This window comes from Bufo bufo, chromosome 1 (genome assembly GCF_905171765.1).
Source record: "Bufo bufo chromosome 1, aBufBuf1.1, whole genome shotgun sequence".
NCBI lineage: Eukaryota > Metazoa > Chordata > Amphibia > Anura > Bufonidae > Bufo > Bufo bufo.
Window position 1 is genome coordinate 634,420,360 of NC_053389.1, and position 27,300 is coordinate 634,447,659.

At 44.1% G+C, this 27,300-nt stretch overlaps 1 protein-coding gene across 2 annotated transcripts in view; it reads left to right on the forward strand.

The window, feature by feature from the left end:
* APBA2 (amyloid beta precursor protein binding family A member 2) overlaps positions 1-27,300 on the forward strand; it is a 496,602-nt gene that overhangs the window by 370,501 nt on the left and 98,801 nt on the right. For both annotated transcript variants that reach the window (XM_040413847.1, XM_040413848.1), the window contains one exon: positions 7,581-7,766. In XM_040413847.1, coding sequence (XP_040269781.1) covers positions 7,581-7,766 — 186 coding nt within the window. The remainder of the gene's footprint in view (positions 1-7,580; positions 7,767-27,300) is intronic.

Here is a 27,300-nt window from a genome sequence, read left to right on the forward strand (position 1 = left end):
CATGTACATTCACCTCTCCACTGAAATGAATGGGAGACAATATGCATGTCTGTAATTTACATTACTGTATTTGTGGCCACATCTACAGTATTCAGAGAACAGTTGAAGTTTCAATAAGTTCTTCAGGATTTAAAATGTTTTTTAATTTAATTACCAATGACTGCACTGCAACTCATGTAGACTTGTATATACCCTGGTTCCAATATGGGCCAAAAGCTCAGATTGGAGTGGCATCCTGTATGGATGTGTGCGTGTGAACCATCATGGAGGACCTTCTCTATGGAGATACATTGTTAAATAAATGTACTCACATCCGTATATTGTGGCCCCCTAGATCTAATTACAAAGTCCTCATGCTCAGTGGATATAAAAAGTCTACACACCCCTGTTATAATGTCAGGTTTCTGTGCTGTAAAAAAAAAGAGACAAAGATAAATCATTTCAGAACTTTTTCCACCTTTAATGTGACCTATAAACTGTACAACTGAATTGAAAAACAAACTGAAATCTTTTAGGTAAAGGGAAGAAAAAATATAAAATAATATGGTTGCAAAAAAAAAGAGACAAAGATAAATCATTTCAGAACTTTTTCCACCTTTAATGTGACCTATAAACTGTACAACTGAATTGAAAAACAAACTGAAATCTTTTAGGTAAAGGGAAGAAAAAATATAAAATAATATGGTTGAATACTTTGTTGAAGCACCTTTTGATTTTATTACAGAACTCAGTCTTTTTGGGTATGAGTCTATCAGCATGGCACATTTTGACTTGGCAAGATTTGCCTACTCTTCTTTGCAAAAACACTCCAAATCTGTCAGATTGCAAGGGCATCTCCTGTGCACAACCCTCTTCAGATCACCCCACAGATTTTCAATCTGATTCAGGTCTGGGCTCTGGCTGGGCCATTCCAAAACTTTAATCTTCTTCTGGTGAAGCCATTCCTTTGTTGATTTGGATGTATGCTTTGGGTCGTTGTCATGCTGAAAGAAGAAGTTCCTCTTCATGTTCAGCTTTCTAGCAGAAGCCTGAAGGTTTTGTGCCAATAGTGACTGGTATTTTGAACTGTTTATAATTCCCTCTAGCTTAGCTAAGGCCCCAGTTCCAGCTGAAGAAAAACAGCCCCAAAGCATGATGCTGCCATCACCATGCTTCACTGTGGGCATGGTGTTCTTTTGGTGATGTGCAGTGTTGTTTTTGCATCAAACATATCTTTTGGAATTATGGCCAAAAAAATCAACCTTGGTTTCATCAGACCATAACACCTTTTCCCACATGCTTTTGGGAGACTTCAGATGTGTTTTTGCAAAATGTAGCCTGGCTTGGATGTTTTTCTTCGTAAGAAAAGGCTTTCGTCTTGCCACTCTACCCCATAGCCCAGACATATGAAGAATACGGGAGATTGTTGTCACATGTACCACACAGCCAGTACTTGCCAGATATTCCTGCAGCTCCTTTAGTGTTGCTGTAGGCCACTTGGTAGCCTCCCAGACCAGTTTTCTTCTCGTCTTTTCAGCAATTTTTTCGAATGACGTCCAGTTCTTGGTAATGTCACTGTTGTGCCATATTTTCTCCACTTAATGATGACTGTCTTCACTGTGTTCCATGGTATATCTAATGCCTTGGAAATTCTTTTGTACCTTTCTCCTGACTGATACCTTTTAACAATGAGATCCCTCTGATGCTTTGGAAGCTCTCTGTGGACCATGGCTTTTGCTGTGTGTTGCGACTAAGAAAATTTCAGGAAAGACCAACTAGAGCAGCTGAACTTTATTTGGGGTTAATCAGAGGCACTTTAAATGATGACAGGTGTATGCTGACTCCTATTTAACATGATTTTAAATGTAATTGCTTTATTCTGAACACAGCTACATCCCCAGTTATAAGGGGTGCACACTTATGCACCACATTATTTTAGTTTTTTTGTTTTCTTCCCTCCACCTAAAAGATTTCAGTTTGTTTTTCAATTGAGTGCTACATTTTATAGGTCACATTAACCCCTTAGGGACCAATGACGTACCGGTACGGCATGGTTCCCGAGTCCTTAAGGACCCATGACGTACCGGTACGTCATGTATAGTTCCGATCACCGCCGCCCGGCGGGCGGTGATCGGAACCCGGTGGCTCCTCAAATCATTGAGCAGGCACCTTGGCTAAATGCGCGGGGGGGGTCCCGTCGATTCATACCTGCGGTTTGCGGCTTTTACCGGGGGCGGCGGCGGTGGTGCCATCTGGTCCCCATGGGGCTGTAGGGGGGACCCGATGGCATGGAAGGCAGCGCGATGCCTTATGGTGAAGAGCCTGTGAGATCCAGCCCCGTGGATCTCACAGGCCGGAAGCTGTATGAGTAATACACACAGTATTACTCATACAGCCAATGCATTCCAATACAGAAGTATTGGAATGCATTGTAAAGGATTAGACCCCCAAAAGTTCAACTCCCAAAGTGGGACAAAAAAAAGTTGAAAAAATAAAGTTTTCCCCCCAAAAAATTTAAAGTTTCAAGTAAAAATAAACAAAAACGTCATTTTCCCTAAATAAAGTTTAAAAAAATTGGTGAAAAATAGGGGAAAAAAGTATACATATTAGGTATCGCCACGTCCGTATCGACCGGCTCTATAAATATATCACATGACCTAACCCCTCAGATGAACATCGTAAAAAATAAAAAATAAAAACTGTGCTAAATAAACCATTTTTTGTCACCTTACATCACAAAAAGTGTAATAGCAAGCGATCAAAAAGTCACACGCACCCCAAAATAGTGCCAATAAAACCGTCATCTCATCCCACAAAAATCATACCCTACCCAAGGTAATCGCCCAAAAACTGAAATACCATGGCTCTCAGAATATGGAGACACTAAAACATGATTTTTTTTTGTTTCAAAAATGATATTATTGTGTAAAACTTACATAAATAAAAAAAAAGTATACAGATTAGGTATCGCCGCGTCCGCATGGACCGGCTCTATAAAAATATCACATGACCTAACCCCTTAGATGAACACCGTAAAAAATTTAAAATAAAAACTGTGCTAAATAAACCATTTTTTGTCACCTTACATCACAAAAAGTGTAATAGCAAGCGTTCAAAAAGTCACACGCACCCCAAAATAGTGCCAATAAAACCGTCATCTCATCCCACAAAAATCATACCCTACCCAAGGTAATCGCCCAAAAACTGAAAAAAATATGGCTCTCAGACTATGGAAACACTAAAACATGATTTTTTTTGCTTCAAAAAAGAAATCATTGTGTAAAACTTACATAAATAAAAAAAAGTATACATATTAGGTATCGCCGCATCCGTGACAACCTGGTCTATACAAATATCACATGATCTAACCTGTCAGATGAATTTTGTAAATAACAAAAAATAAAAACGGTGCCAAAACAGCTATTTCTTGTTATCTTGACTCACAAAAAGTGTAATATAGAGCAACCAAAAATCATATGTACCCTAAACTAGTTCCAACAATACTGCCACCCTATCCCGTAGTTTCTAAAATGGGGCCACTTTTTTGGAGTTTCTACTCTAGGGGTGCATCAGGGGGGCATGGTGTCATAAAAAACAGTCCAGCAAAATCTGCCTTCCAAAAACCGTATGGCATTTCTTTCCTTCTGCGCCCTGCCGTGTGCCCGTACAGCTGTTTACGACCACATATGGGGTGTTTCTGTAAACTACAGAATCAGGACCATAAATATTGAGTTTTGTTTGGCTGTTAACCCTTGCTTTGTTACTGGGAAAAATGGATTAAAATGGAAAATTTGCCAAAAAATTGAAATTCTGAAATTTCATCTTCATTTGCCAATAACTCTTGTGGAACACCTAAAGGGTTAACAACGTTTGTAAAATCTGTTTTGAATACCTTGAGGGGTGTAGTTTCTTAAATGGGGTCACTTTTATGGAGTTTCTACTCTAGGGTTGCATCAGGGGGGCTTCAAATGGGACTTGGTGTCAAAAAAACAGTCCAGCAAAATCTGCCTTCCAAAAACCGTATGGCATTCCTTTCCTTTTGCGCCCTGCCGTGTGCCCGTACAGTAGTTTATGATCACATATGGGGTGTTTCTGTAAACTACAGAATCAGGGCCATAAATATTGACTTTGGTTTGGCTGTTAACCCTTGCTTTGTAACTGGAAGAAAATTATTAAAATTGAAAATCTTCCAAAAAAGTGAAATTTTGAAATTGTATCTCTATATTCCATTAATTCTGGTGGAACACCCAAAGGGTTAACAACGTTTGTAAAATCAGTTTTGAATACCTTGAGGGGTGTAGCTTCTTAGATGGGGTCACTTTTATGGAGTTTCTATTCTAGGGGTGCATCATGGGGGCTTCAAATGGGACATGGTGTCAAAAAAAACTGTCCATCAAAATCTGCCTTCCTTTCCTTCTGCGCCCTGCCGTGTGCCCGTACAGTAGTTTACGACCACATATGGGGTGTTTCTGTAAACTACAGAATCAGAGCCATAAATATTGAGTTTGGTTTGGCTGTTAACCCTTGCTTTGTAACTGGAAAAAAATTATTAAAATGGAAAATCTGCCAAATTTCAGAAAAATTTCAAGATTTGCTTCTAAACTTCTAAGCCTTGTAACATCCCCAAAAAATAAAATATCATTCCCAAAATGATCCAAACATGAAGTAGACATATGGGGAATGTAAAGTAATAACTATTTTGGAGGTATTACTATGTATTATAGAAGTAGAGAAATTGAAACTTGGAAATTTGCAATTTTTAAAAATTTTTGGGTACATTTGGTATTTTTTTATAAATAAAAATGAATATTTTTTACTTCATTTTACCAGTGTCATGAAGTACACTATGGGACGAAAAAACTATCTCAGAATGGCCTGGATAAGTTATCAGCACTTAAAGTGACACCTGACATTTTAACAGGGGTGTGTAGACTTTTTATATCCACTGTATGTATGTCAGGACAATGTAAACAGTAGAGATGAGCGAAGCTATGAAAAATCTGATTTGGCTGCTTCACAAAAAAATTCGATTTGTGACATTCCTTCGTATGTAGCATGCGCGTATGATGAGGAACGGCGATGACGCCGCCCCGCCTCCCCCCCACCCCACCCCCGCCATTGAACCTCTCAGATGCTGTGTTCATCGTTGAGTCTACAATTTAGCCCTTTCAGGGGTTAATCAGGGTAAATAAATAAATGAATAAATACATTATCCATTTTCTCTCATAGAGGGTGTCACGGCCATCTTGATTGAAGTCACTGTGCGAAATCTTGCGTGGTGACGTCATCACATCATCATGCTGGCTGGGTGTGGTGATGTCATCACTTTTGACATCACTGCGCCTGGGCAGCGCGTAGTTTCTGTAATCAAGACGGCCGCGATGGCCTCTTTGCGTGCAAACGGATGAGGTATGTTTTTTTTCCAGCCATTTCAGGAAAAATAGATTTGTTACCACAAAGCTCGAGGAAATTTGGCTTTGCAGCAAATCAAATTTTTTCTGAATTCCGAATTCAGAAATCCCACTTCTTTAACTTCGATTCTCTCAACACTTAGTAAGCAGTATTTTAGCAGTACCCCCCTATCTGGGCCTTGGCTTGCACAACTCTTAGAATTTTTAATTTTTTTGCTGCGGTATGGAGTGTTTTCTATTTTACAGCATAGAAAACCACATTCAGCATACAATTATACAGTCAACCTTTTAACGTGTGATTGGCTGGAAGAGCCATTAAATGAGTATTATTACTGAAGTACATGCAATGGTTGACTATAGTAGCGCCCTCTAGTGTATTGCACGTAATGGCTTTTACCTCTGACAGGATGAGCTGCTCCTTTTAGGGGAGGTCCTCTCAGGACATCAGGCGAAGGTAGCTCCCTTTTATTTTCTGATACATGTGTGTACTGTACTAGAACCTGAAGAAGTTCCTGTCCTCAATATAGAAAGTGATTTCTGGTTTTATATTGTAAACCTGTATCTATATTATTAATCAGATTATTATTATTTTATTATTTTATTTAATTTTCATCTTTTGAGGGTTGACATTTTGGGGCTTCAGATCGAATTACTAGTTTTCCATAGACTTATGGTCTCATATTACTATATTTTCAACTTATAGTCATCCTGGAGCCAATTAATATTGTAACTTAATTGTCACACTCATGTGTGGGAGGAAAACACCATACCGAGCATAGAAGGGAAAGGGGATACTGGGAAAAGGCCTGGAGACTAGGGAAGGAAGGTGGACACCTCCTAGAGAAAACCCTAACCCCAGTCCAGACAGACTACCAGTTTGAACAGGCCCCAAATATAGGCAAGTTCATACACCGTATACCTAGAATCATATCTCACCCTATAGGACCCTGGAACCAGTGATGAGCGGCAGGGGCAATATTCGAATTTGTGATATTTCCTGAATATTTGGGCGAATATTCGTCATATAATCGCGAATTCGAGAATTTGTGATCTCCAGTCATTATTTTCTTGATTGTGAAAATCGGCAATCGGAAAATTCACGATAAAAATTAGCTATACGAAAATTTGCGATCAACACTACTCCTAAAGTCAAAGATATTGAAGCCTTCTCATTGGCCCACAAGCAAGAAGCAGTGAGGGATCATGGGTTCAGATGAAAAAAAATCTAGAATATTCGCGAATATGAATATATAGCACTATATTCTAGATATTCGCGAATTCTCGAAATGTCAATATTCGGGATAAAAATTCGCAATTAGAATATTCGTGATCAACACTACCTGGAACTAATGTCAGGACTGAGTCTACCTGTTCCTCCAAAGGGAAGGACGAACAGGAGTCTCCCTCAGGCCAAATCTCAAACAACAGGGAAAGGCAACACACACTCATATATATAAACAAAATACAAAATGGAAAGGAAACACTTATCTTCAATAAAGCTTTGGTAGCACCAAGAACTCAGCTGAGAACCAAGCACTACAAACTAACTACAAGTCCAACAGAAGCTATAAACTGCATACCATAGTGGTAGAAACAACAATAAATAGAGAAGGTAAAATTACCACAATAGCCACACCTGGGGAAAGAAGGTGTGGCAAGGAGAGACAACACAGATGTGATTTGTCCAAAAGGAAAACATGTCAGATCAAACCACATGTTGCCTGTCTCACAGATCTCCTGCGACTTGTCATGGAAACGTCCGTATGTCTCGGTATGTCCGTGACATTAATAGACTGCTGTCAGGGGCGTAGCTATAGGGGGTGCAGAGGTAGCAGTCGCTACCGGGCCCAGGAGCCTGAGAAAGCCCAAAGACCCTTGTGCCACATAAGACACTGGCATTATAGAAAGTGCATAGTGGTCAATTTACACCTCTGGCTGGAGGGAAGGGGTTAGGTTAAGAATTTGGCATGAGGGGGTGCCCTTTCAATGTTTGCCTCAGGCAGCAGGAAGGCTATGTGCTCCCCTGCCCCTTGCCAACAAGCACTGAGGGATGGGGGCCCAAGCTGAACTCTTGCACCAGGGCCCATGAGCTTTTAGCTACGCCCCTGACCGCTGTATATGTTGTTGGTTTGAGTCACTGCATGCTTGTATAATTACATTTCTAAGGCCTCTTTTTCTAATTATAAACAGGAAACGATGATGGACCATGCCCTAAGGACAATCTCATACATTGCTGACATTGGGAATATTGTTGTCTTGATGGCAAGACGTCGGATGCCTAGATCTGCTTCTCAAGATTGTATAGAAACTACTCCAGGTGCTCAGGAAGGAAAGAAGCAGTACAAGATGATCTGTCACGTGTTTGAGTCGGAAGATGTAAGTTTGACAGTTGGTTTTAAATACATAGCGCTTTTATTTAACGTGTCCTAAATTATATATCCCATTCGGCCTCTTTCACACAACCGTATGGCTTTTACAGTGTTTTGCGGTCCGTGTTTCACGGATCCGTTGTCCCATTTTTTGTTTCCGTTTCCGTTCCGTTTTTCCATTCCGTTTTTCCGTATGGCATATGCAATATACAGTAATTACATAGAAAAAATTGGGCTGGGCATAAAATTTTCAATAGATGGTTCCGCAAAAACGGAACGGATACGGAAGACAAACGGATGCATTTCCGTATGTGTTCCGTTTTTTTGCGGACCCATTGACTTAAATGGAGCCATGGAACGTGATTTGCGGGTAATAATAGGACATGTTCTATCTTTCAACGGAACAGAAAAACGGAAATGGAATGCATACGGAGTACATTCCGTTTTTTTGCAGAACCATTGAAATGAATGGCTCCGTATACGGAACACAAAAAACAGCCCATAAACGGAAAAAAAAACGGTTGTGTGAAAGAGGCCTTAAAGGACTTTTCCACATTAACACCCTTTAACATAATCATTTATAAAGGTAGCTTTATTTTTTAAATGAATTTCTTTTACCTTTATTGCTCCCGTCTTCTGTTCTGAGCTGTGGTGAAATGACCTTGTCCATGCAGCTCTTTCTTATTTCTTGTGATGTTTTTGTCCATGAGCGTGTCAGTGATAGGGGAGTGTCTATGTAAATAGCTGGGTGGGAGGGGCTACAAATTAGCTGGGCCTTGTCAGGGATAGTGCAGGAGGTGTGCCAGAGAAAGCGAAAGTGCATCATGAGTTTGGTTACATACAACAGGAAGTGCTACTTACAGGATGTAGATGAACCAGAGTGATGTGTTTACATGGTGAAAATGGGTCAGGAGAGTCCAAATCGAAAAAAAAAAAAGGATGGGGAAGATGTACATGAAGAAAACTATTACATGAGCATCTTCAATGAGATCATATGTGGCACTCACCATCCCTAAAATATTATTTTTATTAGTGCATTAATACTCCATAAAACAGAGTGGCTCAAGAATGGTGAATGCAGGCACGAGACAACGGCCGTTTTGTGCTTATTGTGCTTATACAGGCCTTGAGCAAGCCTGCACTTCCACAGGCTACCTAGAGGCCTGTGGAAGCGCAGTCAGCATGAAACGGTCGCCGCCTCTTTCCCGAATACAGCATCCTTTTCCAGTGCATTTTATGACATACAGTTGCAAGAAAAAGTATGTGAACCCTTTGGAATGATATGGATTTCTGCACAAATTGGTCATAAAATGTGATATGATCTTCATCTAAGTGACAACAATAGACAATCAGTCTGCTTAAACTAATAACACACAAAGAATTAAATGTTACCATGTTTTTATTGAACACACCATGTAAGCATTCACAGTGCAGGTGGAAAAAGTATGTGAACCCTTGGATTTAATAACTGGTTGAACCTCCTTTGGCAGCAATAACTTCAACCAAACGTTTCCTGTAGTTGTAGATCAGACATGCACAACGGTCAGGAGTAATTCTTGACCATTCCTCTTTACAGAACTGTTTCAGTTCAGCAATATTCTTCGGATGTCTGGTGTGAATCACTTTTTTGAGGTCATGCCACAGCATCTCAATCGGGTTGAGGTCAGGACTCTGACTGGGCCACTCCAGAAGGCATATTTTCTTCTGTTTAAGCCATTCTGTTGTTGATTGACTTCCTGTTGCAACACCCATCTTTTGTTGAGATTCAGCTGGTGGACAGATGGCCTTAAGTTCTCCTGCAAAATGTCTTAATAAACTTGGGAATTCATTTTTCCTTCGATGATAGCAATCCGTCCAGGCCCTGATGCAGCAAAGCAGCCCCAAACCATGATGCCCCCACCACCATACTTTACAGTTGGGATGAGTTTTTGATGTTGGTGTGCCGTGCCTCTTTTTCTCCACACATAGTGTTGTGTGTTTCATCCAAACAACTCAACTTTGGTTTCATCTTTCCACAAAATATTTTGCCAGTACTGCTGTGGAACATCCAGGTGCTCTTGTGCAAACTGTAAACGTGCAGCAATGTTTTTTTTGGACAGCAGTGGCTTCCTCTGTGGTATCCTCCCATGAAATCCATTCTTGTTTAGTGTTTTACGTATCGTAGATTCGCTAACAGGGATGTTAGCATATGCCAGAGACTTTTGTAAGTCTTTAGCTGACACACTAGGATTCTTTTTCACCTCATTGAGCTGTCTGCGCTGTGCTCTTGCAGTCATCTTTACAGGACGGCCACCCCTAGGGAGAGTAGCAGCAGTGCTGAACTTTCTCAATTGATAGACAATTTGTCTTACCGTGGACTGATGAACAGCAAGGCTTTTGGAGATACTATTATAACCCTTTCCAGCTTTATGCAAGTCAACAATTCTTAATCGTAGGTCTTCTGAGAGCTCTTTTGTGCGAGTCATCATTCACATCAGGCAATGCTTCTTGCGAAAAGCAAACCCAGAACTGGTATGTGTTTTTTATAGGGCATGGCAGCTGTAACCAACACCTCAAATCTCATCTCATTGATTGGACTCCAGTTGGCTGACACCTCACTCCAATTAGCTCTTGGAGATGTCATTAGTCTAGGGGTTCACATACTTTTTCCACCTGCACTGTGAATGTTTACATGGTGTGTTCAATAAAAACATGGTAACATTTAATTCTTTGTGTGTTATTAGTTTAAGCAGACTGTGATTGTCTATTGTTGTGAAGATCAGATCACAATGACCAATTTGTACAGAAATCCATATCATTCCAAAGGGTTCACATACTTTTCCTTGCAACTGTATTAGTGTACTAATAAAGAGAATATTTTAAGGATGGTGAATGCTGCCCTTTCATCTTATTGAAGATTGCATCGTGAACATCTTGTTCCTGATGAACCAGATGAAGTCCTGCTGAGCCCTTTTGCAGTTGCAGTTAAGCGGAACACAAAAGGTAGTGCCGGTATTTTGCCTGCTGTGTGGATTACATAACTGTTAGAAACCATAGTAAATCCTAGAAAACCTATTTAAGTTAAATATTGTTTGTATGAATTTGTGCACAGAGGTTTTTGATATATTCTGTGACAGCATCTGCAGTAATATTATGGAAAAACCAACACATAAAAATAGCAGCAGTTTTCACTACTGTTATTCCTCCTATAATATAATGTTCTGTAAAGTCCCACCTTTACCTGTTTCACTCATATTATCACGTCTGATATAGCAGGTAACAGATGTGCGGTGCAGAGAGGAGGGAAGGGTAGTACCCTTTCACTAAGGAGAGGAAAAAGTGGTGACCCCTAACTAACCTAGCACTGGCACCTGGCTGCCCTGACGTCCCTAAACGGGCTGCTAACCCATACACCGATCACGTGCCTTGTCCCTGGCTTACCCTGAAAAAAGCCCTAGGTAGTGAGTAGGGCGATGGGAGCACTAGTCCTCACCACTGACACCTAGGGTAACAACAGGGAAAGGACAAACACCACAAACAATCCCAGAAGGAAGACAAAGAGAAGAGAATCGGAGATCTGTCAGCACCAGTTCGAACAGCTCCACAGCAACTCCAACTCCACCAGAGGTCAGAATAGAAGATCTGGAAAGAAGGTCTATATCTGGCAACAAGGGAAGCAGAAAGGGAGAATATATAGTAGCTGTGAGTGGCTGACAGAGAACAGCTGAAAGGAAAAGCTACAGATTCCTAAATTGGACAAAAAGGATCGCACACCCAAGCAGGAAAACCTGGACCAGGTTTTCCTGCTTAGGTTTGCGATCCTTTTCCCACCACTAAGTCATGGAACGATCTCTTGAAACCGAGCGAATAGCCACCCACTGCGACCTTCTGACCCAATGCACAACAGTGTCAGCGATAGGTCGTGACACCCTCATGACACATATTCACAGGCCCTCCCGGCATACAGGACACCAAGTACTGAGCAGTTTCTGGAGATGTGTTGATTCTTGATGCCACTATTGTCCATTGCCTTTGGTCTAGCACTACATAGCCTTTGCTAATCTGTTTGGAAAGGAGGGTCAGTTTGACCATGCTATACAGTTTGACCCGGGAGATATAGAAAGATGTTTGATAGTTTGTTAGGCAATTGTCAAAAATATATTTTTTTTTTAGGTCAGTGTTTCTTAAAGTGGTTCTCCGGGAATTAAGAAAATGAAAAAATTTAAATATTATTTATTATATCATTTATTATAAATATATTCTCAAATACCTTTCATTAGTTATAATGGCTCATTTTTTCTAGGGAGCAATCATTATGAAAAATAAAATGGCCACCGTCCTATTAGTACACACAAAACCTGTCCTAATCAACACAAGTTACATCACAACACTGAGGTAAAGAGCTGCCTCATCCTCCTCTCCTACTTGGCAGGTATTATGATCCTGAATACAGTTTAATATGATCTTCAGCTGAATCTCTGTGGGAATGGAGTTCATGAGGAGACATAAAGTACAGAGAGGATGGACAGGACAGACTGTGGTGATGTGGGGCTCTGGTAATGGAGACCGAATACAAGTGCTGCTGCTCATCAGCCACATCACCACCTCCTCTCTGTATTTCATGTCTCCTCATGAACTCCATTCCTACAGAGATTTAGCTAAAGATCTTATCAGCTGTATGCAGGATCATAATCCCTGACAGGCAGAGCAGAGAGGAGGATGAGGCAGTTCTTTAGCTTAGTGTTGTGAAGTAATTTGTCCTGCTGTGTGATTAGAACAGGTTTTATTTCTCCTTATCATTGCTCCCCAGACAAAACAAGCCATAATAACTAATAAAATGTATTTGAGAATATACACTGCTCAAAAAAATAAAGGGAACACAAAAATAACACATCCTAGATCTGAGTTAATTAAATATTCTTCTGATATACTTTGTTCTTTACATAGTTGAATGTGCTGACAACAAAATCACACAAAAATAAAAAAATGGAAATCAAATTTTTCAACCCATGGAGGTCTGGATTTGGAGTCACACTCAAAATTAAAGTGGAAAAACACACTACAGGCTGATCCAACTTTGATGTAATGTCCTTAAAACAAGTCAAAATGAGGCTCAGTAGTGTGTGTGGCCTCCACGTGTCTGTATGACCTCCCTACAACGCCTGTGCATGCTCCTGATGAGGTGGCGGACGGTCTCCTGAGGGATCTCCTCCCAGACCTGGACTAAAGCATCTGCCAACTCCTGGACAGTCTGTGGTGCAACGTGACGTTGGTGGATAGAGACGTTGATAGAGACGTTGGTGGATAGAGCGAGACATGATGTCCCAGATGTGCTCAATTGGATTCAGGTCTGGGGAACGGGTGGGCCAGTCCATAGCATCAATGCCTTTGTCTTGCAGTAACTGCTGACACACTCCAGCCACATGAGGTCTAGCATTGTCTTGCATTAGGAGGAACCCAGGGCCAACCGCACCAGCATATGGTCTCACAAGGGGTCTGAGGATCTCATCTCGGTACCTAATGGCAGTCAGGCTACCTCTGGCGAGCACATGGAGGGCTGTGCGACCCTCCAAAGAAATGCCACCCCACACCATTACTGACCCAATGCCAAACCGGTCATGCTGGAGGATGTTGCAGGCAGCAGAACGTTCTCCACGGCGTCTCCAGACTCTGTCACGTCTGTCACATGTGCTCAGTGTGAACCTGCTTTCATCTGTGAAGAGCACAGGGCGCCAGTGGCGAATTTGCCAATCTTGATGTTCTCTGGCAAATGCCAAACGTCCTGCACGGTGTTGGGCTGTAAGCACAACCCCCACCTGTGGACGTCGGGCCCTCATACCACCCTCATGGAGTCTGTTTCTGACCGTTTGAGCAGACACATGCACATTTGTGGCCTGCTGGAGGTCATTTTGCAGGGCTCTGGCAGTGCTCCTCCTGTTCCTCCTTGCACAAAGGCAGAGGTAGCGGTCCTGCTGCTGGGTTGTTGCCCTCCACTGGCTTGTCTCCTGGTAGCGCCTCCATGCTCTGGACACTACGCTGACAGACACAGCAAACCTTCTTGCCACAGCTCGCATTGATGTGCCATCCTGGATAAGCTGCACTACCTGAGCCACTTGTGTGGGTTGTAGACTCCGTCTCATGCTACCACTAGAGTGAAAGCACCGCCAGCATTCAAAAGTGACCAAAATATCAGCCAGGAAGCATAGGAACTGAGAAGTGGTCTGTGGTCACCACCTGCAGAACCACTCCTTTATTGGGGGTGTCTTGCTAATTGCCTATAATTTTCACCTGTTGTCTATCCCATTTGCACAACAGCATGTGAAATTGATTGTCACTCAGTGTTGCTTCCTAAGTGGACAGTTTGATTTCACAGAAGTGTGATTGACTTGGAGTTACATTGTGTTGTTTAAGTCTCCCTTTATTTTTTTGAGCAGTGTATTTATAATAAGGTAATATCTAAGTATTTTCATTTTCTTAATTACCGGAGAACCCCTTTAAAACTGTACACCAAATGCACCATGAAATGTACATCCACCTACAGCCATGTAAGGACCCCACAGTATAGAGATCATTGTAATATAAATTGGATGACTTAAATGCAATTGCATTTAATGTAGCATAACTCTTGCAGTAATGATAATGAGAATTTTTTTACATAAAGTATTCTCCCTAAGGTAACCAATAAAAATATAATTGTATTTTGTGGCTGAGGAGAAAAGAAAAAATAAGTATATGCCTGGTACATTCTACAATTTAGAAGCCAAATCGTCTTTACAAGTTGATTATTGTGCACAGTCCTACAATAATATTTTTTCTGTATAACTGGAGGCACACTTTAACTCTAGTGTCAAATGTCCAAAGGAATAATGATGACATCCCTGGTGCCAGTAGGCCATGTTTATTTTTATAGCTATCACCACCTGGAAAACCATCTTAGCTTAGATTGGTTTGGTTCCTGACTAGGACCTTTGGTTCCTTATAGACTATCACATCGACAGTGGCCACCTTTTAGATATTGAGTGCAGATCATATTAAACTGAGATCAAATTGCACTTCTCTGTCCTTCCTTACACTTCTTCTAAATATTCATATAGCCACAGATCATTGGAGAGACTGAGAGAACTATTATGAATGATAAACGTACTTTCATCCCATCCCTGAAATGTAAATCTTTCTTTACACGTAGTTGGACAACGCGTTCATTTGAGCAGAGAAGGAATTCTTTTATAGCAGCTACTTTTCAGTTTGAAGTGTTCTCATACACATAACTGAAATGTTGCCATCACCAGATCTGAAGCTTTTTTCTTCTTGAATTTTAAAGGGTACAAGATATTCTGGGAAATCAGCTATAGTGAAGGCTTTTCTGCTGTCAAGCTGCACTTTTTTACACTGGTGGACATCAAAGGCCCTTACAATAGAAACTCATGATACATCAGTGTCCTTGATACATTTCTTTAATGTCTGCTACCTAGTGTGTCCCAGCTGAGTGCTATCACCAGAGGTTGTCCTCCATGTAGACTTGTGTCAGCTGTAATAAGACATTGGGATCATTCATATCATACAGGATGAAAGCAATGATTTTAATCGGTGTAGGATACAAGGAAAATTTTAAATGAAAGTTTAGATGCTTAATCTTTCATTTATATAATCATGACACAGTATGCAGTGGTGGATGTCCAGGAAACAGGATAAATTAAGAATATGACAGTTAGACTAGGTTCGAAGTGCCGATATTCGCAATAAAAATTTGCTTTTCAAATATTCGCACTCAACACTACGAGAGACCCCCCGGGGGGGACTGAATGTTAACGAACAACCGATGGAGATTATAATTAGTGATGGCCCTGCAGTTTGCCCGGCAGTCAGTTCGCGGCGAACTTTGAGTGTTCGCGATCCGCCGAACATGCGAACAGATGGTGATGGTTGCGTGCCATATTCTTTTGCATTGCGCCGAACTTTGACCCATGACACCTCCATCAGGTGGGACAGGACAGCCAATTGAGACGTTTCAGCACATGGACACACCCCCACCCTATACCAGTTGCCCACCCCAAAAAACTGATTGAGGCAGGGGTGTGATATACCTATAATATACATTCTATACAGTGCATTTGCTGCAATACCGCAATTATATAGAGGTTCAAACGGTATCGGAACAACTAATTGCAACGGGTGTGATATACCAGTTGCCCCCCCCAAAAAAATGATTGAGGGGTGTGTTATACCTGCTTCCACAAAAGACTGCGGCAGGCCATTCCACAGGGGTGGTAGGGGTTGGGCAGGTGCACCAGGCCGGAGCCTAAGTGGGAAGTTGGAGAAGGCGCATGCGATTACTTAAAAGGATGCACCAGAGTTGGTTGAGTGGCTCACTCACCCTTCCGCTTCTGCACCCTCCTTATCCTCTGTATCTGCACCCTCCTCACTCTTAGCTGTGTGCACCCCTAAATCCACCACCACCACCATAGCCCCTCCACACGAGTCAGAGGAATTTTTTTCCCATCCATTCCCAGACATTACCAATGCACAGCCAATCTTGACATCGGATGAGGAAGAGGAGGTAGCAACGGCCGCCACCCAGCAGTCTGACGACAGTACCCAGTTCATCCCAAGGAGAGAGGTCCCCACTGTTGCTGCCTACTCCGAGATCTCAAATGTCCGTGGTGGTGAAGGTGAGGATGATGACGTGTCGATGGACGTCACGTGGGTGCCCACAAGAGAGGAAGAAGAGAGGAGTTCAGAGGGATAGACGGAGCAACAGAGAGGGAGGAGAAGGAGGAGAAGCAGGCACAGCTCGCAGGGCACAGGAGGCAAAAAGCAGACTGCAAATGTATCTAGAGCTAGCCATCCACCATGCATGGCCACTTCTGGCGCTTCCAGGACGCTGACACATGGCTCCGCAGTGTGAGCTTTTTTTAACGTGTTAGCTGCTGACAATAGTGTTGCCATCTGCAGCCTTTGCTGTCAACGCATAAGTCGCGGTAAGCCCAACACTCACCTAGGGACGACCGCCTTAAGAAGGCACCTGGCCTCCCATCACCGAGCCCAGTGGGAGCAACATCGTCAGAACCCACAAAGCCACACTCCCGGCGCTCCACGTTCTGCCTCTTCTCCTACTCCTTTGCCTCTCTCCTCCCATTTGTCCTCCACTCCACCTTCCATCATGCCATCATCGCGTTCATCTGGCAGAAGGCTGGCTTCCATTGCCCAAATGTTCGAGCGTAAAAAGTTGATGACGCCGGATAACGCTCTTGCTCAATGGCTGACCGCTGGCTTGTCAGAACTGCTAGCCCACCAACTACTGCCATATAAACGGGTGGACTCGGAGGCCTTTAGAAAATTTGTGGCCATTGGCACACCGCAATGGAAGTTACCCGGAAGGAAATATTTCTCCCAGAAGGGCATCCCAGATATATATTGCCACGTTCAGCGGCAAGTGAATATATCTCTGGCACACAGTGTCGGTGCCAAGATACATATGACCACTGGGAAGTTACATAACTTTTACTGCCCACTGGGTGAACCTTCTGACAGCCGTCAACCATGTAACCTGTGGCTTCCATGTGTTGGTGTTACCGCCACGGATTGCATGCAAGCCTGCCTCTTCTTCTCCTCCTCCTACTCCATCCTCCATCTCCTCCTCAGCTGAGTCCTCCTTTTCCACTGCTACCGCCTCTTCTGCTGCGCCACCCAAGCTCCCCAGAACCTATTCTACGTCCCAGGTAAGACGTTGCCATGCTGTGCTGCGGATGTTGTGCCTGGAAGCCAAGAACCACATCGTTTCTGCACTGCTTTCAGCTCTGTGGTCACAGGCCGATCAGTGGCTAACCCCGCTCAACTGAGAGCAGCCTCCAAAAGGAGGAGAGGCTGAACCATGACTCTATATCAAAGAGCAGGTACTCCTTATAGCACTGAAAAGGGGGAAGGGCTGTTTGGCCCTGTTGGGACCCTCAACCCTTTAGGTTCCATAGAACCTATGTGGTCTTCCTCCATTGATTGTACACCATTAGCAGCAGCACACATCTCTCCCTTGTATTGAACTCTAGCTTTTATATTGTAACCAACTCTCAAATGTATGAGGAGGCCTAAGGGTCTGTTCATGCTGTGGTTTATGTCACCTGAATTCTGGCATGGCCACTGCACCAGAATTCCGGTGGACACTAAGTGCCATCTGCCTTCCATTGTTTTCAATGGAAGGCAGCGCTACAGTTCACATGTCCCTTCTTGGTGCAGTGTCTACATGGATTACTCTTGATGTGCAGTCGTAGTTTAACTCTATATAATGGAGCTAAGCCCTGAGTAGGTCCACAACATTTAAAGTGAACAACACCGTCAGAAACTGTTGCAATTTCTGATGTGCAGTATGTGCTGTATTTTGACGGCATCAAAAATCTGCTGTGTGAACATATCCTTACTGCATACTGGTATGTTTCCATCCAGTGAGAACAAGTAGGCATCATGAAAATGTTTAGGCAGAAAATATTTTTTCATAATGATGCCTTTTTTATATTTAAGGGGTTTGTGCAGTTCTACTTTATTGATGACTAATCCTCAGTCATCAATATCAGATTGGTGGGGGTCTGACTTCCAGCACCGCAGCCGATCATCTGTTTTAAGAGGTAGTGGTAGAGGTGGTGTAGGAAGGAGCAAGGGACCGTCGTTGATGGAAGGTATGTGTCACCAAGGTTCCTAGCCTTGGTGGAATAAGAGCCAGTTTTCATGTGTCAGCAGCAGTTGCTGTTTGACACCTTGCTTTTTAGTATAGCTGTAATAGCTGATCCGGGACGGATTTTACTGGGAGTAGTCAAAGTGCTGGGTGGGTGACTACTCCCCACGTTCCAGGCCGGGTCTTGACTGGCCTATATAAAAAACCTAGCCAGCAGTGTCAGCTGGTGGTAATTACCTCTCTCTGACAGAGGAGCTCTGGCAATTGCTGGATTGGTATCTGAGCCGTGTGCTAGGCTGGAGGCCTGAGTTTGGGAGGTCTGCTCCGTCCTGCACAATGCAGATCGGGTGTGAACTAACACCTAGGACAGGGCTGGCCAACCTGCGGCTCTCCAGCTGTTGTAAAACTACAACTCACACAATTCCCTGCTGTAGGCTGATAGCTGTAGGCTGTCTGGGCATGCTGGGAGTTGTAGCTTTGCAACAGCTGGAGAGCCACAGGTTGGCCATCCCTGACCTAGGATAACAGGTGACTGTTTTGCTGTTTGAACTGTCTAGGTGTGAACGAACACGAAAACTGCAAATGGACTGTCATACTGTTTTGTTGCCATAAGTGTGAATAAAACACTGACTTTTTAAGTTACAAACTTGTCTTTGCCTCTATACTGCATCGGTTTGTCCTGTCTACCAAAGCGAATCCCCACAATTGGTGGAGGATGCGGACAAGAGCCGTGAGGCTGGTGTGAATGCCGAAATATTTTTTGGTTTGCATTTTTGGTCACGGTTGTATGTCATACATCATACGAGCGGTATTACAACCCGTGTCCCACGACAAAATGGAGGCTGTTGCGAAGTCCTTATGGAGGCTAATCTGCAGCAGCGAGAGACAAACCTGCAACAACGGGAGGCTAACAAGCAGCAGCAAGAGACCAGCCACTTGCTGCTACAACACATGATGGCTTTGCAGACAGCAGGAGCAACCCAGAGCGTCCACGATGCCGGAAGGCAGTCCGTGCGGCGATTCCTAAGATGGCACCCGCAGATGACATCGAAACCTACCTGCCAATGTACGAGAAAGTGGCAACAAGGGAGAAGCTACCCCGAGACCAGTGGGCTGAGGTCGTCGCTCTGTTTCTGGCATCCGTGAGACCCCAGTATTATGACTTACTCCACCTTTTGCAAAAGTGGCTACAGCCTGATGTGCTGAGTCCCATGGCTATGCTGGACAGAATATTGGCTGATATGTTCTGGAGGGATTTGCCACCCCCTCTGCAGCAATGGATCGGCCAGGTCTCTCCAGGTAATGCCCTTGAGATGGTCGACCTGGTGGAACGCTATGAGGCTACCCGGAATCTACAGGGGGGTTCTTTTGGGAGGTGGCAGTCAAATCCCATAAATCTGAACCCCTGACCCGGCGACTTGTGCCAACCAAACCCGCCTGGGATGTACCCCCTGTGAACCTGGCTCCGATAGTCTGCTAACGGTGTCGGGAGCCTGGCCATGTATAAGGTGACAGTCCACATCAGGTGGAACCTATGGACACGAACTATGGCTTCCGTCAGTCGTTATATGCCAGGAAGCTTTGTACAGCGGGTACCCCAGAAACTCAAAATCACTTGTGCCAGGTGGAAGTGGGAGGCCCTGCTGGACTCAGGGAGTCTGGTGTCTCTAGTAAGGGCTCCCCTGGTATGGTCCGCTGAGTATACAGGCCGGAAATTTGGGGTCATGTGCATTCATGAGGACTTAAAAGACTATCCCACCGCCCTGGTGTCTATAACCACTGGGGCCAGCAGGTGGACTCACGAAATGGCAGTTGCCACAAACTTACACTACGAACTTATAATCGGGAGAGACTTCCCGGGTTCCTGGCACTGTGGCCTGCTACGGAAGTGACTGATGCCCATGAGGCAGGGGTAACCCCAGCAGAGTGGCCTTGCTCCGGGGGGAGCCCAGAACCCTGGGAAGCCGAGGACAAAGGGCCAGCTGTAGGGGTGACCGCCACTTCAGTGGAAGAGGGGGAGACAACCCCACTGAGTGTAATGATGGGAGACGTGGAGGACTTGCTGCCGGGGCCTGAGCTTGCAGACCTCAATGTCTCCGGGGATAACTTTGGTACTGCACAACACCGGGACCCAACCCTTTCTCGAACCTGGGAAAATGTATTAATAGTAGATGGTGAACTACAACAAGCTGGGGCAGAGTCGGTGTTCCCCCGTTTTGTGGTTCATCAGGATATGTTGTATCGGGTAAACCAGCTGCGGGATGAACCCATTGAACAGTTGGTGGTGCCCCAGGCTTATCGCAAACTCATGTTAGAGTTATCTTACCAACATGTTCTTGGGGGTCATCTGGGAATGCAGAAAACACAGGACCGGATACTACAACGGTTTTATTGGCCCAGTGTGTTTAGGGAGGTGGACGAATTCTGTAAGTCTTGCCCGACCTGCCAGGCAACTAGCCCCCGGCACCTTTTCCGTAGTCCCTTGGTACCTCTACCGATCATCGAGGTACCGTTTGAGTGAATCGCTATGGACCTTGTAGGCCAAGTACCGAAGTCCGCTAGAGGACACCAACACATCTTGGTTGTCCTAGACTACGCCACTCGGTACCCGGAGGCGGTGCCACTGCGACATACATCGGCTAAACTTATATCTAAGGAGCTAATGGAGATGTTCTCCTGCGTGGGGCTACCTAAAGAGGTTCTGACTGACCAGGGGACCCCTTTTACGTCCAAGGTCATGAGGGAACTCTGTAAGTTGCTGCATATTAAACAGTTACGGACGTCCGTGTACCATCCGCAAATGGACGGTCTGGTTGAAAGGTTTAACAAAACACTGAAAACCATGTTAAAAAGGGTAGTGTCTAAAGATGGAAAGGACTGGGATCTTCTTCTGCCCTATCTCATGTTCGCAGTGCGAGAGGTACCCCAGGCCTCTACTGGGTTCTCGCTCTTCCAATTGCTGTATGGCAGACACCCTCGTGGTTTGTTGGACGTAGCCAAAGAGGCGTGGGAATAGCAACCCTCTCCGCATAAAATTGTTCTTGAGTATGTTACCAAGATGCAACAGCGGATAGAGACTGTTTTGCCTCTTGTCAGGGAGCATATGGAGGCCGCTCAGAGAGCCCAGAGTCGGATCTATAATCGGCAGGCTTGGGTCCGGATCTTTAACCCGGGTGATCGGGTTTTGGTTCTGGTGCCGACCGTGGACAGTAAGTTCCTGGCCAGGTGGCAGGGGCCCTATGAGGTAAATTACAAGGTACACCAGCCAGGAAGGCGAAAGCTGGAGCAAGTGTACCATGTGAATCTACTCAAACTGTGGAAAGATAGGGAAACCTGTACTGAAGACAGCCCGCGGCCAGGTTTTCTAGGGGAAGCGGTTTTGGCCCCTCTGTCTGAAGCAAGGGAAGAGACACTGCCACAGTAAGAATTCCTGACAGCCTCTCCTCTAAGCAGGCTCAGGGGGCCAGGGAGTTTATTAGCTGGAACACGGATATGTTTTCAGATCTCCCTGGGTGCACTTTCACAATTTGGCATGACATTGTCACTGAGCCTCATGCAAAAGTCCGGCTAAAATCATACCAGATACCCGAGGCTCGGCGACAAGCCATCTCAGAGGAAGTGTAGATGATGCTGAGGATAGACGTCATTGTGGAGTCTAAAAGTGAGTGGGCTAGTCCTATAGTGTTAATACACAAGCCGGACGGGACACTCTGATTTTGTAACGATTTCCGAAAACTAAATGAGATCTCTAAGTTTGATGCATATCCTATGCCTCGGGTGGATGAGCTTATTGAGAGGTTAGGCCAAGCCCGGTGATTTTCTGTTTTGGACCTCACCAAAGGGTACTGGCAGGTACCCATGATGGAGGCTGCCAAATAAAAAACTGCCTTCATCACACCAGAGGGGCTGTACTGGTGTTACTCTTTGGTCTGCATGGCGCCCCTGCCACTTTTTAATGGCTAATGGTCATTGTGCTGCGTCCACATCGTCGATACGCTTCGACTAAAGCTACTTCCACACTGGCATTTCTGGGTCCGCTTGTGAGATCAGTTTTAGGCCTCTCACAAGCGGCCCAAAACTGATCAGTTCAGCCCCAATGCATTCTGAATGGATAAGGATCCGTTCAGAATGCATCAATTTGGCTGCGTTTGGTCTCCCTTGCGTTTTTTAGACGGTCACTAAAACGCAGCTTGCAGCGTTTTGGTGACCGTCTGACTATGCGGATCCGTCCTGACTTACAATGTATGTCAATGGGGACGGATCCGTTTTTCACTGACACAATATGGTGCAATTGAAAATGGATCCGTCCCCCTTTGACTTTCCATGTAAGTCAAGACGGATCCGTTTTGACTTAGACTTTTTTTTATGATCGAGAAAATGCGAACGGATCCCTTATTAACGGATACAAGCGTTTGCATTATTGGTGTGGATCCGTCTGTGTAGATACAAGATGGATCCGCACCAAACACGAGTGTGAAAGTAGCCTTACCTGGACGATATTTTCATCCACAGTACCAACTGGGAAAGTCATCTACCCAAAGTGCAGGCTGTAGTGGACTCGCTTAGGAAGGCTGGACTGACTGCTAACCCAAAGAAATGTGCGATAGAGTTAGAGGAGACTAGGTACCTGGGAATGTGGAGTTATCAAACCCAAAGTGAATAAAATAGAGGCGATTCGGAATTGGCCCCGTCCTGTCATCACAAGGCAAGTAAAGTCGTTCCTGGGAATGGTGGGCTATTATAAGGGTTCGTTCCCCATTTTGCCACTTTAGCGGCTCCGTTGACAGGGCTCTTGAAGTGACGGAAGTCTGTGATGGTCCGCTGGAATGACCAGGCGGAAGAGGCTTTTTCCGCGTTGAAGTCGGTCCTGTGCGAGTCACCTATTTTGGTGACGCTAGACTTCAAGAGGGAGTTTGTGGTACAGACCGATGCCTCTGAAGTAGGCCTCGGAGCTGTACTCTTTCAGGAAATCAATGGGAAGGAACATGCCGTTGTTTTCCTGAGCTGCAAACTCACCCCAGCCGAGACCAGGTACAGTATAGTGGAGAGAGAGTGCCTCACCATCAAGTGGGCACTCGAGTCTCTCCGCTGTTTTTTGTTGGGAAAAAGTTCCGTCTGGTGACCGACCACTCCCCTCTCAAGTGGATGAGCCAGGTCAAAGAGAGGAATGCTCGGGTCATCAGATGGTTCTTGTCATTACAGAACTTCAAGTTCTCAGTGGAACACAGGGCAGACCGATTGCAGGGAAACGCAGGTGCCCTGTCCCGGGTACACTGTCTGGCAAGTGTTCACCCCCTCAGGGTTGAACAAAGGGGGGAAGTATGTAGGAAGGTGCAAGAGATCGTCGTTGACGGTAGGAATGTGTCACCGAGGTTCCTAGCCTCGGTGCAGTAAGAGCCAGTTTTCATGTGTCAGCAGCAGTTGCTGCTTGACACCTCGCTATTTAGTATAGCTGTAATAGCTGATCCGGGACGGCTTTTACTGGGAGTAGTCAAAGTGCTGGGTGGGTGACTACTCCCCACATTCCAGGCCGGGTCTTGACTGGCCTATATAAAAAAAAAATAGACAGCAGTGTCAGCTGGTGGTAATTACCTCTCTCTGACAGAGGAGCTCTGGCTATCGCTGGATTGGGATCTGAGCCGTGTGCTAGGCTGGAGGCCTGTTTGGGAGGTCTGCTACATCCTGCGCAATGCCGATCGGGTGTGAACTAACACCTAGGATAACAGGTGACTGTTTTGCTGTTTGAACTGTCTAGGTGTGAACGAACACGAAAACTGCAAATGGACTGTCATACTGTTTTGTTGCCATAAGTGTGAATAAAACACTGAAGTTTTTAAGTTACAAACTTGTCTTTGCCTCTATACTGCGTCCGCTTGTCCTGTCTACCAAAGCGAATCCCCACAGTGGTTAAGGCTCTTCAGTTGTACTTTTGACTGCATTTGGTTCACTCAGTTCTGTGTCTTCAATGGTTTATCTAAAAGCTTTTGACCTATTTATTTTTGTAGTTACGCAGTAAGACTGAGCACTGAATTTTCATTGAAGAAAATTTCCATTCATGGATTTATTGTTCTCGACAGACCAGGACATGCGGCGTGCCCTAATTCTGATTAAATACCTTCTTCAGATAGACAATGTTTGAGTAAGCTATAATTGCCATTGTGAAATCTCCCACCACTCTTTGTGCCCAAAGATTATATTTAATAAAACGAACTCTATTAGAACACACTCTCTCTAGTCTCTGCAATATACCAATTATATTTTTGTTTTCTCACGTTGGATATATTCCTATTGCCTGCAGTCATAAAATGTGTTGTGTGGAGATAATCTCCATACCCCAGGGGACGAATCGGCTTTGCCATAGAAGGAACACATTACATCAATAAGAATAATAAGGCTGTGCCACATTATTTGCAGAATCCTGCAGTCGCTGTGACTTTGTAGGCTACAGAAGTTAATGTGAAGCTTGTGTTCATTTTTTTTTACTATGCTGAGAAACATATTGATATTGGGATAACTATAATACATTCAATTTAACCTTTAGAAAACCTTTCTGCACAAAAATTAATGCTTCAATTCAGAGCAACGGTATAAATCCCAGTACATACCTTTTAATACCAGCAGAATGAAATTTTAAAAGACATGTTAACAGTAAGGCTACATGCACACGACCGTATGTGTTTTGCAATCCTAAGGCTGCATGCACACTAACGTTGTTTGTTTCTGTGTCCGTTCCATTTTTTTTGCGGATAGGATGCGGACCCATTCATTTCAATGGGTCCACAAAAAACGCGGACAGCACACAGTGTGCTGTCCGCATGAGTATGTCCGTTCCGTTGCCCCGCAAAAAAAATAGTGCATGTCCTATTTTTTTCTAGTTTGCGGACAAGGATAGGCATTATTACAATGGATCCATGCCATACGGAACGTCATCCGTTTTTTTGCAGATCTGCAATTTGCAGACCGCAAAATACATACGGTCGTGTGCATGTAGCCTTAGGCCCCTTTCACACGGGAGAGATTTCCGCGCTGGTGCAATGCGTGAGTTGAACGCATTGCACCTGCACTCCTGACCCATTCATTTCTATGGGGCTGTGCACATGAGCGGTGATTTTCACGCATCACCTGTGCGTTGCATGAAAATCGCAGCATGCTCCTCTTTGTACGTTTTTTCACGTTGCGTGATGTGCGGATGTGGTGCAATTTTCACGCACGGTTGCTAGGTGACGATCGGGATGGGGACCCGATCATTATTATTTTTCCTTATAACATAGTTATAAGGGAAAATAATAGCATTCTGAATACAGAATGCATAGTAAAATAGGGATGGAGGGGTTAAAAAATTTTAAAAAATATTTTAACTCACCTTAATCCACTTGTTCGCGCAGCCGGCATCTCTTCTGTCTTCTTTCTTCAGGACCTGGGTAAAGGACCTGTGGTGACGTCACTACGCTCATCACATGATCCATCACCATAGTGGTGGATCATGTGAATGACCATGTGATGAGCGTAGTGACGTCATCAAAGGTCTTTTTCCTCACAGATGAAGACAGAAGAGATGCCGGCTGCGCGAACAAGTGGATTAAGGTGAGTTAAATTTTTTTTTTTTTTTTTTTAACCCCTCCAGCCCTATTTTACTATGCATTCTGTATTCAGAATGATATTATTTTCCCTTATAATCATGTTATAAGGGAAAATAATACAATCTACACAACCTTGAACCCAAACCTGAATTTCTGTGAAGAAGTTCGGGTCTGGGTACCACAGTCGGTTTTTTATCACGCGCGTGCAAAACACATTGCACCCGCGCGATAAAAACTGAACAACGGAACGCAATCGCAGTCAAAACTGACTGCAATTGCGTACCTACTCGCGCGGGTTTGCCGCAATGCACCGGGACGCATCCGGACCTAATCCGGACACGCTCATGTGAAAGAGGCCTTATTGTGAGCCAAAACCAGTAGTGAATCCTACACAGAGATAAGGTATAATGGAAAGATCTGCACCTGTTCTGTGATTTTGACCCACACTTGATTTTAGCTAACAATAACTGATGGACATAACCAACCTGAAATCCTCCATTTGCTCGCGAGGGGCCTCCAGCCTTTATCGTCAGCCGGTGTGATGACATAATCTTGCACTGCACCGGATTTCGGCCAAGATCTTCAAGCAAGATGGAGGCCGGCCCGTCGTGAGCAAACGGTAAGTTTGATTAAAAAAAATTTTATTGTTAATTTTACACTCAGATGCTGCAATCATGTATGAACGCGGCATCTGAAGGGGTACAATGACGGGGGCGACGCTATCGCAGCTCCCTGTCATTGCACCCGCTACTTACAAAAAAATGCGCTTTGTGACGAAGTAATTCATCACAAAGCAAATTTTTTTGTGAAATTCAGCCAAATCGAACGTTTAAGAAATTCGCTTATCTCTATATTTAATGTAGTAAAAAATAAAAATCACAACCCCACCAAAAGAATATTGCCATAATTTAGTGTAAAATACAATGTATTGCATACACATTTAATAAAAATAAAATAATAACCATATTAAGTATCCACATGACCATAATAACCTGAGCAATTCATTTATGAAACATGAGTGATGTAAAAAATAACCAAAAGAACTTTCAAATAGCTTTTTTTTTAATAGTCTTCTCTTCATTTTTTACCTACTCGCCATCAGAACTACAGCTGCAGGCAGGTGTAATTAAAACTCCTACGTCCCATTCACTTCAGTGGGACAGCTCTGGCTTCAAGTGAATAGGAAGGAGCCGTCCCATTGAAGTGAGTGGGGAAGGTGGAGATGTAATTACACCTGCTTGCCGCTGCAGTTGTGATGGTGAGCAGGTAACCACTGATGAAGTCTCTTCAAACAGCTGATTGGCAGGAGTTCTTGAAGT